The 18790-nt window shown below is 40.8% G+C and overlaps 1 protein-coding gene and 1 pseudogene across 3 annotated transcripts in view; both read right to left on the reverse strand.

Annotated features, from left to right (window-relative positions):
- The window catches only part of ATAD5 (ATPase family AAA domain containing 5), a 60875-nt gene that overhangs the window by 16546 nt on the left and 25539 nt on the right, over positions 1 to 18790 (reverse strand). For 2 of the 3 annotated variants that reach the window (XM_074388392.1, XM_074388393.1), the window contains exons 8-18: positions 18235 to 18392; positions 17016 to 17178; positions 15057 to 15239; positions 11568 to 11664; positions 9038 to 9117; positions 8674 to 8813; positions 8418 to 8568; positions 4685 to 4861; positions 3716 to 3849; positions 3175 to 3268; positions 1516 to 1580 (exon numbers count right to left, since the gene is read on the reverse strand). In XM_074388392.1, the coding sequence (XP_074244493.1) occupies positions 1516 to 1580; positions 3175 to 3268; positions 3716 to 3849; positions 4685 to 4861; positions 8418 to 8568; positions 8674 to 8813; positions 9038 to 9117; positions 11568 to 11664; positions 15057 to 15239; positions 17016 to 17178; positions 18235 to 18392 (1442 nt within the window). The remainder of the gene's footprint in view (positions 1 to 1515; positions 1581 to 3174; positions 3269 to 3715; positions 3850 to 4684; positions 4862 to 8417; positions 8569 to 8673; positions 8814 to 9037; positions 9118 to 11567; positions 11665 to 15056; positions 15240 to 17015; positions 17179 to 18234; positions 18393 to 18790) is intronic. The other variant, XM_039476376.2, reaches the window with a different exon arrangement.
- LOC120366985 (U6 spliceosomal RNA) lies at positions 12758 to 12854 on the reverse strand (annotated as a pseudogene).

Consider the following 18790-nt stretch of genomic DNA (forward strand, 5'->3'; position numbering starts at 1 on the left):
GAAGGGGATGCTTACTAGAAAGGGTTCATGAGAATTTTTAGAGGTAACGGAAATGCTCTATATTTTGATCTGCATAACAATGACACTGATTTTTATGTATGTTATATGTACACAATATATTTGTTAGGTTATTCATGTAAAGGAATTTTTAACTGTATTTAAATTTTACCTCAGAAAAGCATTGTTATCAGGCAAAAAACCTAGTGAACATTGGAGCCTAGCAAAAATTTTTAAAAATTTAAATATTTGGACCGGGTGCGGTGGCTCACGCCTATAATCCCAGCACTTTGGGAGGCCGAGGCGGGTGGATCACGAGGTCAAGAGATCGAGACCATCCTGGTCAACAAGGTGAAACCCCATCTCTACTAAAAATACAAAAATTAGCTGGACATGGTGGTGCGCGCCTGTAGTCCCAGCTACTCAGGAGGCTGAGGCAGGAGAATTGCCTGAACCCAGGAGGCGGAGGTTGCGGTGAGCCGAGATCGTGCCATTGCACTCCAGTCTGGGTAACAAGAGGGAAACCCCGTCTCAAAAAAAAAAAAAAAAAAAAAAAAATTAAATATTTGAAAAATATTTTTAAAGCAAAAAAAGAGAAATAATCGGAAGTCTCCTGAAACTTAAAAATTTTAACATATTCCTTAGAAACCACGTCTAAATTATAGCTTTTTTTTTTTTAAGACAGAGTTTCACTCTTGTTGCCCAGGCTGGAGCGCAATGTGTCATCTTGGCTCACTGCAACCTCCACCTCCCGAGTTCAAGCAATTATCCTGCCTCAGCCTCCCAAGTAGCTGGGATTATAGGCATGCGCCACCACGCCTGGCTAATGTTGTATTTTTAATAGAGATAGGGTTTCTCCATGTTGGTCAGGCTGATCCCAAACTCCCAACCTTGGGTGATCCACCCACCTTGGCCTCCCAAAGTGCGGGGATTACAGGCGTGAGACACCATGCCCAGCCAGCAATTTTTATTTATTTATTTATTTATTTATTTTTTGAGATAGAGTCTTGCTCTGTCACCCAGTCTGGAGTGCAGTAGTACAATCACTGCTCACTGCAGCCACAGCCTTGACCTCCTGGGCTCAAGCAATTGTCTCACCTCAGCCTCCTGAGTAGCTAGGACTACAGGCATGTGCCACCAAGCCTGGCTGGTTTTTTTGTATTTTTTGTCGAGACAGGGTTTTGCCATGTTGCCCAAGCTGGTCTTGAACTCCTTAGCTCAAGCAATCTGCCCTCCTTAATCTCCTAAAGTACTGGGATTACAGGCGTGAGCCACTGTGCCTTGCCTTATTTATTTAAAGACAGAATCTCACTCTGTCACCCAGACTAGAGTGCAATGGTACAATTTCAGCTTACTGTAACTTCCACCCCTAAGTGATCCTCCTGCCTCAGCCTCCCAAGTAGCTGGTACTATAGGCAGGAGACACCACACCTGGCTAAATTATAGCTGTATTTAATAATAAACTACTTTTACACGATTGTGATATGTAATTTATGATTATCAAAATTTAAAACTTACCAGGGAAGGAGTACTGAACTTGATTTCTTCAAAGCAGCCATCAAACATTAAACTAAATGTTGGATCTACACACACACATACACAAAAAAATTCTTAAACATTAAGACCATTAAATAACTTTTCCAGTTATACTTTTCTTTGAAAATATTTAGCATCCCCTACCCCCAATGCCCAGTGCTGTGGTGCAATCATAGCTCACTGCACCCTCAAACTCCTGTGCTCAAGTGATCCTCTGCCTCAGCTTCCCAAGCAGCCAGGACTATAAGCTCAAGCTGCCACACCCAGCTAATTTTTAAGTTTGTTATAGAGATGGGGTCTCACTATGATGCCGAGGCTGATCTCAAACTCACAGGTTCAAGTACCCACCTTAGCCTCCCAAAGTGCTGGGATTAAAGGCATGAGCCACCACACCTGACCAACTATGGTCTTCTAATAAAACTACTAGCTGGGCACGGTGGCTCACGCCTGTAATCTTAGCACTCTGGGGAGCTGAGGCTGGTGGATCACCTGAGGTCAGGAGTTCAAGACAAGCCTGACCAATATGGTGAAACACTAAAAATACCAAAAATTAGCTTGGCATGGAGACGTGTACCTGTAGTCCCAGCTACTCAGGAGGCTGAGATGGCACCACTGCACTCCAGCCTGGTCGACAGAGCAAGACTCCGTCTCAAAACAAAACAAAACAAAAAGTCTCAAAACAAAACAAACAAACAAAAAACACCTAACTTGTGATTAATAAGATTTTTCTCAATATTCTTAGAGTACAATCACTAAGTCTAAATGGGCATTAATTTGTAAGTAGAGCCTAGCCTCATGAATGTTTATAAATTGGAAAAATATTAGAATATTATAATATATAGTATTTGTAGTTTTTTTTTTTTTTTTTTTTTTTTTTTTTTGAGACGGAGTTTTGCTCTTGTTACCCAGGCTGGAGTGCAATGGCGCGATCTCGGCTCACCGCAACCTCCGCCTCCTGGGTTCAAGCAATTCTCCTGTCTCAGCCTCCCGAGTAGCTGGGATTACAGGCACGCGCCACCATGCCCAGCTAATTTTTTGTATTTTTAGTAGAGACGGGGTTTCACCATGTTGACCAGGATGGTCTCGATCTCTCGACCTCGTGATCCACCCGCCTCGGCCTCCCAAAGTGCTGGGATTACAGGCTTGAGCCACCGCGCCCGGCGTATTTGTAGTTTTTTAAAAAAGAAATGGAGTTTTTAAAATTAAACATTTCATGATAATTTTTTAGAAGATGGATCAATTCTGTTAGGCTGATGATAGCTAACTAAATATACAATAATCCATAAGAAAGTGTTATCAGGGGCTAAAGAATGGTTAAGTTCAGTATTAAGAACAGCAGAAAGATTGCGATCCATAAAAAATCCTGACCACTAAATAGATTTAGTGATCTAATTATAGCTATGATAAGGAAGCAAGGAGAAGAATCTAGTATTTTCCCTACCAAAATACCTTTACTAGATCTCTTATTTGCATTCTAGAGATTGTTCTCTGCTTCCTAAATATCTAACACCCAACACAGTAACCCAAAGTAGTATCCAGTTTTAAAAAGTGATTGCTATTTTGTGAGTCAATTACTCCAGTCTCCAGATTAATTACAGATTTGAGTAACTGTTTACCTGAAGTAAAATCATTGCTACCTACCACTTGTAGTAAGGATTACAGGTCGTTTAGTTGTTGCCATGAATGTTTTGATTGCATTCAAAAACCCAGCATCTTCATCAAAGATTACATCAACCTACAAACAATTTATTAGAATATTAATGTAATAAGTAACAATACACTTACTGAATATCAGTTATGGATACACAGTAAATATTCTGTCTGAGACAAAATTTATGAATTTCTGAACAGTGTGAATTCAGCCCATGTTGAAAGTTTATGTCACACACTATAATGAATTTTAAAATTATTAACTATCAAATGTTAAAAACACAACAACCTATAGCTAGACAGATATGAATCTGAATTTATACAATCATTTAATAAGAATTAGCAGCTGTGAATTACATTAATCATCTTCCTGAAAAATTCTAGAGTTGACAGTTTCATTTGCTTTAATTTCAAATAGATATACATATTCCTGACCTTCTTAGCTATTTTACAATTATTTATAAGAAAACATATAGTATTCTTTAAAGTCTTTATCATGAACTCTCACAAATGTATGCTTCTATAAGCCTACCTCCTCAAAAAGAATAAGAGATGTTGCATTTTTTCTGTTGGGTTCTTCAGCTCCAACATCTTTGACATTTGTATTAGTTGCATTTGTAGATTTAGTCTGAGTAATCTGTTTCTGTTCAAAAAAATTTTTTATTCCTGCATAAATAAAATATTAGTATTTTAGGTAAAATCAACTTTTGGTAAAACACTGGATATTTTTACAGAAGAAGCTCAAACTGAAATCCATAATCAAAACTGAAACAGGAGGCATGGTGGCTCATGCCTGCAATCCCACCACTTTGGGAGGCCGAGGTGGGCAGATCACCTGAGGTCAGGGGTTCGAGACCAGTCTGGCCAACATGGCAAAATCTCAAATCTACTACAAATACAAAAATTAGCTGGGCATAGTGGCACACGCCTGTAATCTCAGCTACTCAGGAGGCTGAGGCAGGAGAATCACTTGAACCCAGGAGGGCGGAGGTTGCGGTGAGCCAAGATAGCATCACTACACTCAAGCCTGGATGACAGAGTCAGATTCCAACTCAAACAAACAAACAAAAACTGAAATAAGCTGGGCGTGGTGGCTCAGGTCTGTAATCCCAGCACTTTGGGATGCTAAGGTGGGTGAATCACTTGAGGTCAGCAGTTCAAAACCAGTCTGGCCAATATGGCAAAACCCCGTCTTTACTAAAAATACAAAAATTAGCTGGTGTGGTGGTGCATGCCTCTAATTCCAGCTACTCAGGAGGCTGAGGTGGGAGAATCGCTTGAACCCAGGAGGAGGAGGTTGCAGTGAGCCGAAATTGTCCAGCCTGGGTGATAGAACAAGGTGAAACAAAATATTAAAACTTCTATATGTAGAACCTTCAGCCTTCAGTGTAGCTGAGATTTAATAAATAGCAACAAAACGTTGTAAAATGTGTTCACAGTTTTATGTATAAGGGTCATTATTAAAAAATATAAAATTTAATTTGTCAATTTAATGTCTTACCTTTATTATTTTCCAGAAGCACTCCTATTTCTTCATTATTTTTAGGTTTGGAAGATACTTTAAAATAATTTGCCAAGGTTTTGGGAGGAAGTGCTCGCTTTGGTCCACTACTTTTTGGTGATGGTGGTGGAACTTTTCTTGGTGAAGTAACAACTTTCTTAGGTGAGCTTATTTTTTCTGCCCAAAACAAATTGCATTTAACGATAAATATTCTAAAAATCATACAGGTAACAAGATAATTAGCCACATTCTATATTTCTACTCTTACCAGTTAAAAATCAAAGGCACAGAAATTTTCTTTCATTCTTACATTCAAATACTTTGTACATTCAAATATTACTATATTTATTCTGCCAGTACAGAAGGTTAAGCCAGTCATTTAAAGAAGACACTCTACTCCAAACAAATACATAAGCCCAATTCAAGGTGGCAGAGAGCCATAATCATGCCACTGCACTCCAGCCTTGGCAACAGATTGAGACTGTCTCAAAAACAAACACACAAGACCTAAAAATAATAAATTTCCAATTATCGTAACCACGTCACCAAAGAAAGTTAACAAATAGTTATATGTACAGAAAGAGCAGAATTGATAATTAAAAAAAAAAAAAGTCATAGGAATACATAAATATCCAGCACACAAGAAGGTAAACTGTATAAAGTCTGACATGCAATTAAAATTATCCAAAGAAGGCATCCAAAGAAGCAGAAAAATACAATTCATAATGAGACAGGGAATAACCAATCAATTGAAAAGCCAACTCGGCCGGGTGCGGTGGCTCACGCCTGTAATCCCAGCACTTTGGGAGGCTGAGGCAGGTGGATCACGAGGTCAAAAGATCGAGACCATCCTGGTCAACATGGTGAAACACTGTCTCTACTAAATATACAAAAAATCAGTTGGGCATGGTGGCGTGTGCCTGTAATCCTAGCTACTCAGGAGGCTGAGGCAGGAGAATTGCCTGAACCCAGGAGGCGGAGGTTGCGGTGAGCTGAGATCGCGCCATTGCACTCCAGCCTGGGTAACAAGAGCAAAACTCCGTCTCAAAAAAAAAAAAAAAAAAAAAGAAAAGCCAACTCGGCCGGGCACAGTGGCTCAAGCCTGTAATCCCAGCACTTTGGGAGGCCGAGGCGGGTGGATCACGAGGTCAAGAGATCGAGACCATCCTGGTCAACATGGTGAAACCCCGTCTCTACTAAAAATACAAAAAATTAGCTGGGCATGGTGGCACGTGCCTGTAATCCCAGCTACTCAGGAGGCTGAGGCAGGATAATTGCCTGAACCCAGGAGGCGGAGGTTGCGGTGAGCTGAGATCACGCCATTGCACTCCAGCCTGGGTAACAAGAGTGAAACTCCGTCTCAAAAAAAAAAAAAAAAAAGAAAAGCCAACTCAGAAATGACACAGATGAGCCAGGCGCAGTGGCTCATACCAGTAATCCCAAAACTGGGAGGCCAAGGTGGGTGGATCACCTGAGGTCAGCAGTTTGGGACCAGCCTGGCCAACATGGGGAAACCCCATCTCTAACAAAAATACAAAATTAGCTAAGCATGGTGGCACATGCCTATAATCCCAGCTAATTGGAAGGCTGTGGCAGGAGGAGAATTGCTTGAACCCAGGAGGTGGAGGTTGCAGTGAGCAGAGATCACACCATTGCATTCCAGCCTGGGCACCAAGAGCGAGACTCCATCAAGAAAGAAAAGAGAAAAAAAAGGAAGGAAGGACATGGATAATGAGAATCAGTAGCCAAGACCACTAAAACAGTTGTTGTATTTGTATTGCGTATGTTCAAAAACCTAGAGGAATGTCTGGGCACATGGTAAGTAGAGAAACAGAAGATATAAAAAGGACCCAAATCAAACTTCTAGAAATGAAAACTACACTTACAGCAGTGACAGCATACTAGATACTGCAGAAGAAAAGATATATAAACTTGAATAAACAGTAATAACCAAACTGAAACAAAAAGAGGAAAAAGACTGAAAAACTGAACAAAGCATCAGTGTGCCAGGAGACCATTTCAAGTGGTCTAAAATACCTATAATAACTGGAGTTGCCAAAGGAAATGGGGAGTACAGAAGAATATTTCAAGAAATACTGGTTGAAATTTATCAACTTTGATCTTCCCAACTATAAATATATATGCAAGAAACTCAACAAATCCCAAGCACAAGAAACATGAAAAAAAGTACACCAAGGCACATCATAATCAAATTACTTAAAACCAGTGAGAAAATCTTCAAAGCAACAAATAATAAACACAAAGAGTTGAAACATATTATATGTATATAAAAATCCATGAGTTCATAACACTTAAAAAATTAAACTACACAAAAACTCACTGGTCAACTGTCAAGGCTGCTAGGCCACCATTACTCTTAAGAACTAATAAAGGAGGCCGGGCGCGGTGGCTCAAGCCTGTAATCCCAGCACTTTGGGAGGCCGAGGCGGGTGGATCACGAGGTCAATAGATCGAGACCATCCTGGTCAACATGGTGAAACCCCGTCTCTACTGAAAATACAAAAAATTAGCTGGGCATGGTGGTATGTGCCTGTAATCCCAGCTACTCAGGAGGCTGAGGCAGGAGAATTGCCTGAACCCAGGAGGCGGAGGTTGCGGTGAGCCAAGATCGTACCATTGCACTCCAGCCTGGGTAACAAGAGTGAAACTCCGTCTCAAAAAAAAAAAAAAAAAAAAACTAATAAAGGAAAGAACGAAGCATTTCTGGTGCCTACAAACTGTATTTCAAAGCATCCAAAGAGTTGAGGAATAGTGTTTCTTCTTAAAATTCTACTAAATGCAAAAAAGAGAATTATAAAGTTATCATCTTATAATCTACAATGGATAATCTGCCATAATGTCATCGGAAATACATGACGCACCTATACATGTATGCCAGACTCAGAACAGAACCTGAATCTAATCAAGCCCATAGATCCACTGCTAGTTTACAAGAAATACAGGGAAGAGAAATACGTTAACTGATACCAAGAAGATATAATCAGCAGACAAATCCAGAATGTGAAAAATTTCATGACAAATGACTCAGATTCTTCAACAAATAAATGACAGGAAAAGAAAGGTGAGTGAACTGTTAGTGAGATTAAAAGAAAGTTAAGAGACATGAATCAAATATAAGATAGAAACTTTCTTTGGATCCAGATTTGAACAAATAATTTGAAACAATAAAAAACTGACATCAGACTGTATATTAGATGATATGAACAAATACAGTTAATAGATTTTTTTTTTTTTTTTTTTGGAGATAGGGTCTCACTCTGTCACCCAGGCTGGAGTACAGTGGTCCAATCACAGCTCACTGCAGCCTCAACCTTCCAGGCTCAGGTGATCCTCCCATCTCAACTTCCAGAGTAGCTGGGACTAAAGGCACACACCACCAGACCCAGCTAATTTTTTTTTTTTTTTTCGTAGAGACAAGGTCTCCCTGTGCTGCTTAGGCTGGTTGTTAATTCTGCTGGGTCTGAGTATGATATTATAGTTATGCTTTTTAAAAAAAAGTCCTTATCAGACAGAGATAAACATTGAAGAATGTATGGGTGAAATGATATGATGGTCTTCAGATTTGTTTTAAAATAGTCTGGTGGGGTGGGCAGGGAACATGCGTATATGTAGAAGATAAAAAATAAGTGAAAAAATTCTGATAATTAACATTATTTTCTTAGATTTTATTTTTTTTCAAAACGTTATGGCTTAAGGAAAATAATTTACTTACTTGGTGACTTGCCTATGTTGTAGCTATTAAAAAAACAGGGTTTTTGTGAGTTTACACCTTGTTTGTCTACTTGATGGGACTGAGTAGCTTCCTTCAATTGAGACAGAATTTGTCTACCACTGCGCTGGGAAGAGGCATTGACTTCAAATATCTAAAAGAAGAATATAAGAAAAAACAAAGGGGGAATGGTCTATGTTTCCTTTTAATCCAAGGGTGATTATTACGTTAACATTCTCCCGTCATAGCTGTTACTAACCTTAAACCCAAGCTCCTGGGCGCAAGCATACACTGCAGCAGTTTTCCCCACTCCTGTTGGCCCTGATATAAGGACAGTATTGCAAAGACGACTCTCTTCATCATCTGAACTGCCTTTGAAGTCTATGCTATCCAAGACATCTGAAAAATTATTCAATTGCAAATAAAATCATTGCTGAGGAAGCAATTCCACTTGATGAAACCCAGTGATCAAATCCCACAAATTTCTTGCAATAAATGCTGAAAAATGAACTTATAAAAAGTAGAAAATCAAATATAAAATACCAATTTATAGAAAGTTTTAGTTAATCTAACTCTAAAAATGTTCAGTGAAACAGTGGGAAAAAAAAAATGACACAAAATACCTTCCTGTTTCTCGTCTCTTTTTCCCTTCAGATTTTGTCTTTCTTCCAATTCAGCTCTTCTTTTCCAGTCTTTCAACCAACTGCCACAAGAAAATGTAATAAAAATAATTCACAGAATATGGTGATCTCTTAGACTTTCTGTTAAAATGATTATTGGGGAAAGGTATGGCATATGGTTGTCTAAGCAATCCATAGTGCCTGTAAATCAACTAAAGAGTAAAATATTTTTACACAGACAGGAACATTTTTAAATGAAGTAGTTTCTGTCAAAATATACAAGACTATATGTGCAAGAATATTCACTGCAGTATTGTTTATATTAGCCTCTAACAGGAAAAACATAAAAGTATACCAGTGGGGAAAAAGGTACATTATAGTACACTCACTTAGAAACCAGTACACAGCAATTAAAAAGAACTGAGGTAGCAGAGCAGGCACAGTGGCTCAGGCCTATAATCCCAGCACTTTGGGAGGCAGAGGCAGGTGGTCTGCTTGAGCCCAGGAGTTTGAGACCAGCCTGGGCAACATAGCGAAACCTGTCTCTACAAATAATACAAACATTATCGAGGTATGGTGGTACATGCCTGTAGTTCCAGCTACTTGGGAGGCTCAGGTAGGAGGATGGCTTGAGCATGGGAGGTGAAGGTTGCAGTGAGCCGAGATTGCAACACTGTACTCCAGCCTGGGCAACACAGCAAGACTCTGTCTGTCTGTCTGTCTGTCTGTCTGTCTGTCTGTCTCTCTCTCTCTCTCTCTCTCACACACACACACACACACACACACACACACACACACAAAAGAATTGCAGTATATTGTGTAATTACATGAAAGATGCCTAATATACAATGTACAATAGAAAGACTAAATTCTAATCTGGAGCTAGAATGCCTGAGTTTAAACCCCAGTTCCATCACTTTCTACCTGTGTAACCTTGGACAAATAACTCAGCTTCTCTAGGCCTTGGTTTCTTCATCTATGAGATGAGAACAGAATTTATGATCATAGTTTTTATTTGTTTTTTTTTAGACAGTCTTGCTTTGTCACTGGAGTGTAGGGGTACAGTTATAGCTCACTGCAGCCTAGAATTCTTGGACTCATGTGATCCTCCCAGTCTCCTGAATAGCTCAGAAACCAGGTGCATGCCACCATGCCCAACTATATTTTTTTAATTTTTTATAGAGATGGGGTGTCCCTATGTTGCCCAGGCTGGTCTCAAACTCCCGGCCACAAGCAATGCTCCTGCCTCAGCCTACCAAAGCAGAGATTACAGGCATGAACCACTGTACCCAACTGCTCAGAGTACTGTTCTAAAGATAAAATGAATTAAGAATAATACAAGTGGTCGGTCGCGGTGGCTCACGCCTGTAATCCTAGCACTTTGGGAGGCCGAGTACCAACTTCATGCAATTAATTATGGGTCCGTAAGTCCCTATATGAAATCCTTTGGGCCAGACTGTTTTAGAATTCATAATTTTTCACATACGTAAAAGGTTATTTGGTACATATACTGCCTATGGCATTAATACTCCTAATAGGGTGTAGGCAGTACATCCACAATCACTTAAGTTGTTTTGGTTTGATTATTTTTTTGAGACAGAGTATCACTCTAGCCCAGGCTGGAGTGCACTGGCACAATCTCAGCTCACTGCAACCTTTGCCACCTGGGTTCAAGTGATTCTCATGCCTCAGCCTCTGGGGTGGCTAGGATTACAGGCATGCATCACCATGCCCAGCTAATTTTTGTATTTTTGGTAGAGACAGGGTTTCGCCATGTTGGCCAGGCTGGTCTGGAACTCCTAGCCTCAAGTGATCGGCCCGCCTTGGCCTCCCAAAGTGCTGGGATTACAGGTGTTAGCCACCGCACCCAGCCATCACTTAATATTTGTATTTAAAAATGTTCAGAATTAGACCGGGCGCGGTGGCTCAAGCCTGTAATCCCAGCACTTTGGGAGGCCGAGGTGGGTGGATCACGAGGTCAAGAGATCGAGACCATCCTGGTCAACATGGTGAAACCCCGTCTCTACTAAAAATACAAAAAATTAGCTGGGCATGGTAGCACGTGCCTGTAATCCCAGCTACTCAGGAGGCTGAGGCAGGAGAATTGCCTGAACCCAGGAGGCGGAGGTTGCAGTGAGCCGAGATCGTGCCATTGCACTCCAGCCTGGGTAACAAGAGCAAAACTCCGTCTCAAAAAAAAAAAAAAAAAAAAAAGTTCAGAATTTTCTGGATATGAGAATTGAAGACCAAGGACCAGGGACCTGAATTAATAGTAATGCGATTCCATTTGTTAGAAAGGAAGAACTAACATACACATAAAATATTTTTCTGGAAGATTTTACAAGAAATATTTAAATGATTATCTCTGAAGAGTGGAAATGTAAGAAAAGAAAGCTACTTTTCCCTTAAAATTATACCCATTTTTAAAAGATTTTATCATAACATATATTACTTTAAAACTATAATTTCAAAATAAAAATAGTAAAACTAAGTTCGTAAACTATTTCTCAATTCCTTTACAAATTCTACCAACCTATGTAACTTTTTTATAGCTAACTCATTTCCTATGAGTTCGCTGGCAGTCTGAGGTTGATACTTTTCTGTCCAAAGCATGTCTTCAGTTCCAGAATCTAAAACAAACAAACAAAAAAATTAAACATATTCCTTGACATAAACATATGTGAATTCTTAGTCATTGATATTATTGTTACAATGTCATGGTAGGTATTTGCAGAAATATTTATATTTACAAAACGCCGAGGTAATTTTTTTTTTGAGGAGGAGGAGGAGGAGTTTCACTCTTGTTACCCAGGCAATGGCACGATCTCGGCTCACCGCAACCTCCGCCTCCTGGGTTCAGGCCATTCTCCTGCCTCAGCCTCCTGAGTAGCTGGGATTACAGGCATGCACCACCATGCCCAGCTAATTTTTTGTATTTTTAGTAGAGACGGGGTTTCACCATATTGACCAGGATGGTCTCGATCTCTTGACCTTGTGATCCACCCGCCTCGGCCTCCCAAAGTGCTGGGATTACAGGCGTGAGCCACTGCACCCGGCCAACGAGGTAACTTTAAAACAATGTTACATTTAAAATTCTTCACACCAAAGTCTTTCCCTAAAAAAAAAAAAAAAAAAAAAAAGAACCCCACCATAATCTTATTAAAATTTTAAAGTGTACACTTAAACATTTCTTTTCTTTTCTTTTCTTTTAGGATTACCATTTGGCCCAGCAATCCCATTACTGGGTATTTACCCAAAGGAAAATAAATTGTTCTATGAAAAAGACACATGTACTCACTTGTTTATCAGCACTATTTATTTTTTATTTTTTTATTTTTGAGATGGAGTCTCGCTCTGTTGTCCAGGCTGGAGTGCAGTGGAGAGGTCTCAGCTCACTGCAACCATCTGCCACCTAGGTTCAAATGATTTTCCTGCCTCAGCCTCTGAAGAAGCTGGGATTATAGATGTGCACCACCATGCCCGGCTAATTACCGTATTTTTAGTAGAGACAAAGTTTTGCCATGTTGGCCAGGCCGGTCTCAAACTTCTGACCTCAGGTGATCCACCCGCCTTGGCCTCCCAAAATGCTGAAATTAGAAGCGTGAGCTACCGCCCCTGGCCACTTTGTTACTTTTTTTTAACTTTTTAATTTTAAAATTGCCATTCCTTAACTTGAGGTCAGGAGTTTGAGACCAGCCAACATAGCAAAACCCTATCTCTACTAAAAAAACAAACAAACAACTGTCATCTTTGCACAGGGGCCATGCTAATCTTCTCTGTATCATTCTGATTTTAGTGTATGTGCTGCTGAAGTAAGCACAATACAATTTTTTTCTTTTTTTTTGGAGATGGAGTGCAATGATGCAATCTTGGCTCCCTGTAACCTCCACCTCCTGGATTCAAGCCATTCTCCTGCCTCAACCTCCCAAATAGCTGGGATTACAGGCACCACAGCTGGCTAATTTTTGTATTTTTAGTTGAGATGGGGTTTCAACATGTTGGTCAGGCTGGTCTCGAACTCCTGACCTCATGATCCCACCGCCTCAACCTCCCAAAGTGCTGGGATTACAAGCGTGAGCCACCGCCCCCAGCCAATACTAGATTTTTTTTTTTTTTTTTTTTTTTTGAGACGGAGTTTTGCTCTCGTTATCCAGGCTGGAGTGCAATAGTGCAATCTCGGCTCACCGCAACCTCCGCCTCCTGGGTTCAGGCAATTCTCCTGCCTCAGCCTCCTGAGTAGCTGGGATTACAGGCACGCGCCACCATGCCCAGCTAATTTTTTGTATTTTTTTAGTAGAGACAGGGTTTCACCATGTTGACCAGGATGGTCTCGATCTCTTGACCTCGTGATCCACCCGCCTCGGCCTCCCAAAGTGCTGGGATTACAGGCTTGAGCCACCGCGCCCGGCCCAGATTTTTTTTTTAAAGCACATACATTGGCCAGGCGCAATGGCTCATGCCTGTAATCCCAGCACTTTGGGAGGCCAAAGCAAGTGATCATTTGAGTTCAGGAGTTTAAGACCTGCCCAGGCAACAGTGAAACCCTGTCTCTACAAAAATTAGCTGGAAGTGGTGGGTCGTGCCTATAATCCCAGCTATTCAGGAAGCTGAGGCAGAAGAATCACTAGAACCAGGGAGGCAGAGGTTGTGTGAGCTGAGATCAGCGACTACATTCCAGCCTGGGCAACAGAGCGAGACCCTGTCTCAGAAAATAAAAAATAAGAAAATAAAAGCACATATATTTACAGAAGCACAGAAAAATCAAAGATTGAACACTTATCTGTTAATAGGGTTATTTGTAAGCCCATAATCTGCGAGGTTTCACTTATTTCAAATACATATTTATTGTTTGAAAATTGGAGCCGGGCACAGTGGCTCAAGCCTGTAATCCCAGCACTTTGGGAGGCCGAGGTGGGTGGATCACGAGATCAAGAGATCGAGACCATCCTGGTCAACATGATGAAACCCCGTCTCTACTAAAAATACAAAAAATTAGCTGGGCGTGGTAGCGCGTGCCTGTAATCCCAGCTACTCAGGAGGCTGAGGTAGGAGAATGGCCTGAACCCAGGAGGCGGAGATTGCGGTGAGCTGAGATCGCGCCATTGCACTCCAGCCTGGGTAACAAGAGCGAAACTCCGCCTCAAAAAAAAAAAAAAAAAAAAAAGAAAGTTGGAAAAAGCACATAGAAAAAGGAGAAGGAAAGAATGAAAAGTTAAAAAACAGTTCGAGGACAAGAAGGAAAAACTCTAATTTGCCAGGAATGGAAGACATTAATATTTCTGGTACAGACTGTCATCATCTAATTATTAGAATATCGCTATCTGCACTTTGGGAGGCCAAGGCAGGTGGATCACCTGAGGTAAGGAGTTCAAGACGCGCTTGGCCAACATAGTGAAAGCCTGTCTCTACTAAAAATACAAAAATTATCTGGGTGTGGAGGCAGGGACCTGTATTCCCAGCTACCCAGGAGGCTGAGGCAGGAGAATCACTTGAACTGAAGAGGTAGAAAGAGGTTGCAGTTAGCTGGAATCGTGCCATTGCACTCCAGCCTGGGCAACAAGAGTGAAACTCTGTCTCAAAAAAAGAAAAATGAAATCTAAAATTAAAATACAATTCAATTAAAATTTTAAAAAAAGAGTATTGCCGGGCGCGGTGGCTCAAGCCTGTAATCCCAGCACTTTGGGAGGCCGAGGCGGGTGGATCACGAGGTCGAGAGATCGAGACCATCCTGGTCGACATGGTGAAACCCCGTCTCTACTAAAAATACAAAAAACTAGCTGGGTGTGGTGGCGCGTGCCTGTAATCCCAGCTACTCAGGAGGCTGAGGCAGGAGAATTGCCTGAACCCAGGAGGTGGAGGTTGCGGTGAGCCGAGATCGCGCCATTGCACTCCAGCCTGGGTAACAAGAGCAAAAAACTCCGTCTCAAAAAAAAAAGAGTATCAAAATTTTCAACTGTTTTAGTTTCCACTTTAGATGTAGTTGAAGCAATCTGTTTCTTCTGGGATGTTTTAGAAAACATACCTTTGGAAGAATCTTGCTTTATCCCAGAAGAGTTGTTTCTTTTGCCAAGTTCTTCTGACTTCCTATTGATCTTTTCCAGATTTTCTGAATACTCATTTGGTTTCTTTCTTTTTGACTTAGAATTTTCTGCTTCCACTCGTTTCCTTTTGGTTTCTTTATGGTTGACATCTGGCTCTAGTTCTACTTTGAGAATTAAAGAAATGCATGTGCTTACTAATCAACAAAAAACAGTAATATCAATATTACTTCCAAGTATCCAATAATTTTATAACTTTAAAATGAAAAAGCGAGCCTGGTACAGTGGCCAAGGTCTGTAATTCCAGAACTTTGAGAGGTTGAGGTGGGCAGATTGCTTGAGTCTATGCATTTGAGACCAACCTGGGTAACATGAGAAAACCCCATCTCTACTAAAAATATAAAAATTAGCCAGGAGTGGTGACGTGCACCTGTAGTCCCAGCTACTTAGGAGGCTGAGGTAGGAAAATCACATGAACCCAGAAGGTTAAGGCTGCAGGGAGCCATGATTACACCACCGTACTCTAGCCTGGGCCACGAAGTGAGGCCTTGTCTCTTAAAAAACAAATAAGTAAGTTGGGTGCAGTGGCTCACGCCTGTAATCCCAGTACTTTGGGAGGCCGAGCCAAGAGGATCCCCTGAGGTCAGGAGTTTGAGACCTGCCTGGCCAACGTGGTGAAACCCCATCTCTACTAAAAGTACAAAAATTAGCCGGGCATGGTGGCATGTGCTTGTAATCCCAGCTACCCAGCAGGCTGAGGCAGGAGATTCACTGGAACCCAGGAGGCAGAGGCTTCAGTAAGACAAGATCGTGTGACTGCACTCCAGCCTGGGGGACAGAGCAAGACTCTGTCTCAATAAATAAATAAATAAATTAATAGGCCAGGTTTGGTGGCTCATGCCTGTAATCCCAGCACTTTGGGAGGCTAAGGCAAGTGAATCACTTGAGGTCAGGAGTTCAAGACAAGCCTGACCAACATGGTGAAACCCCATCTCTACTAAAAAATATAAAAATTAGTGGGGCATGGTGGCAGCACCTGTAATCCCAGCTACTAGGAAGGCTGAGGCACCAGAATCACACGAATCTCGAGAGGCAGAGGTTACAGTGAGCTAAGATCACGCCACTGCACTTCGGCCTGGGTGACAGAGCAAGACTCTATCACAAAAAGTAAGCAAATGAATTAATTAAATAAAGTGAAAAGCCAAGAATCAAATACAACATACTGAAAGCAAGCTGGAGATTTTAATACTTAGGCTGTCTTTTGCACAGTCTAAGTACTAAATTAAATTAAAGCTATTTAAGCTAAAATTATCTAAGGCATTCCTTAAATAAATGATTAATATTTTAACATAATTAAGCTGTCTTAGGGTTGGCATTTTTGGAAACTGGCAGGGATTAACTCTGCACATTGCATTGTACAAGATACTTTTACTTCAGCTGAACAATTCTCCCTGCCAACTGTAAGCAATGTTGCCTATGGTGAACACTTCCAAGAGTCAATGGTTAAGTGTTTTCAAAACTGACATGTTAGGCTGGGCATGGTGGCTCGTGCCCATAATCCCAGCACTTTGGGAGTCCAAGGCGGAAGGATCACTTGAGCCCAAGAGTTCAAGACCAGCCTGAGCAACATGGAAAGACCCAGTCTCTACCAAAAATACAAAAACTAGCTAGTCTCATAAACTGGTCTCAAAAAAATAAATAAAAATTTTAAAATAAAATAAGCTGGGTACAGTAACTTATGCCCATGGTCCCAGCGACTTGGGAGCCTGAGACACAGGAATTGCTTGAGCGCAGGAGGCGGAGGTTGCAGTGAGCCAAAGTTGCGCCACTGCACTCCAGCCCACGTGACAGGGCAAGACTCCATCTGAGAAATAAAAATTTTAAAAAATATATAAAAACTCCAAACTGATATGTTAACATAAATGATAATAATTATCACTAACCTTGTTTACTATGACACTCAGAAGAAAGTACTTGGTGCTCAATTCGTTTTTGTAGAAGTAAGGGAAAATATTTTCTCAAGGAAAATTCAGGATTTGACCACCTAATTTCCTCAAGCAAAAGATTTCTTACTTCTTCAGTAAATTCCTTCCTTGTCCTCATGAACTGCAATAAAGAACAAAATGCACAATAACAAATCAATATCATCTATTTATGTTAATTACAATATTACCAACCACTTTCTGTCCATCATAAATCAGTATCAATGTAAGATTAGCTTTAGGCCAGGCACAGTGGTTCATGCCTGTAATCCAAGCACTTTGGGAGGCTGAAGTAGGTGGATCACCTGAGATCAGGAGTTCAAGACCATCCTGGCCAACATGGTGAAACCATATCTCTACTAAAAATACAAAAATTAGCTAGGCATGGTGGCACGTGCCTATAATCCTAGCTACAAGGGGGGCCGAGGCAGGAGGATTGCTTGAACCTGGAGGCAGAGGTTACAGTGAGCCAAGATTGTGCCACTGTACTCTAGCCTAGGCAACAGAGCGAGACTCCTCCTCAAAAAAAAAAAAGAGATTAGCTTTAGTCACTAAATATAAAGCTTACGAATAATTAATTTACTTTTATTTTTCTCCCTTTGAACTAATTATATCTATTAGATTATAAAACTAACTTATAAAGTATCTAAATGAGCTATGTAATCTAATCTTTCAGAACTAGCTATCATTAATTCTTTTTTTTTTTTTTTTTTTTTTTTGAGACAGAGTTTCACTCTTGTTAGCCAGGCTGGAGTGCAATGGCGCGATCTCGGCTCACCGCAACCTCCGCCTCCTGGGTTCAGGCAATTCTCCTGCCTCAACCTCCTGAGTAGCTGGGATTACAGGCACGAGCCACCATGCCCAGCTAATTTTTTTGTATTTTTAGTAGAGACGGGGTTTCACCATGTTGACCAGGATGGTCTTGATCTCTCAACCTCATGATCCACCCACCTCGGCCTCCCAAAGTGCTGGGATTACAGGCTTGAGCCACCGCGCCCGGCCTATCATTAATTCTTAAGGTCCATGAGTATTTTTTAAAAATATGTACTACAGTTAGATTTTTAAAAAATTAAACTCTAGGACAAAACTGGAGGCTACAAGAGTAGATATCCAAATATTTTTTTTCCTCTGCAAGATCTAAGGGAAACACGCTACAATGGATGAACTCTTTAATACTTACCACAGCAGCAGAATTACTGCTTTTCAACTTTGAATTCAATGTAGAAAATTCACCAAGAGCAATAACACATTTCGAGAGATCTGTCACTTCAGTGTTCAGTTCTTTCAATTTAGTTAAGAGAGGACAAGGGGGTGGTTTCAACTGCCACAAATGGCACCCTAAAGAAAAATAGAAAAAACATCTTAATTCACCTTATTTATACACTATCCATTTACTGAAAGTCAAATATGTAAACATGAAAAGACTTGACAACTACATAATTAACACAAAAGTAACGAAAACCCAATGACTAGGAAAGGAAGGAAAATCCTAACCTCCAACAAATACAATTAATAAAAATTACGGCTGGGTGAGATGGCTCATGCCTGTAATCCCAGCACTCTGGGAACCTGAGGCAGGCGGATCACAAGTTCAAGAGATCAAGACCATCCTGGCCAACATGGTGAAACCCCGTGACTACTAAAAAATACAAAAATTAGCTGGGCATAGTGGTGTGCGCCTATAGTCCCAGATACTCGGGAGGCTGAGGCAGGAGAATTGCCTGAACCCAGGAGGC

The sequence above is a fragment of the Saimiri boliviensis genome, chromosome 17, assembly GCF_048565385.1.
Source record: "Saimiri boliviensis isolate mSaiBol1 chromosome 17, mSaiBol1.pri, whole genome shotgun sequence".
Classification (NCBI taxonomy): domain Eukaryota; kingdom Metazoa; phylum Chordata; class Mammalia; order Primates; family Cebidae; genus Saimiri; species Saimiri boliviensis.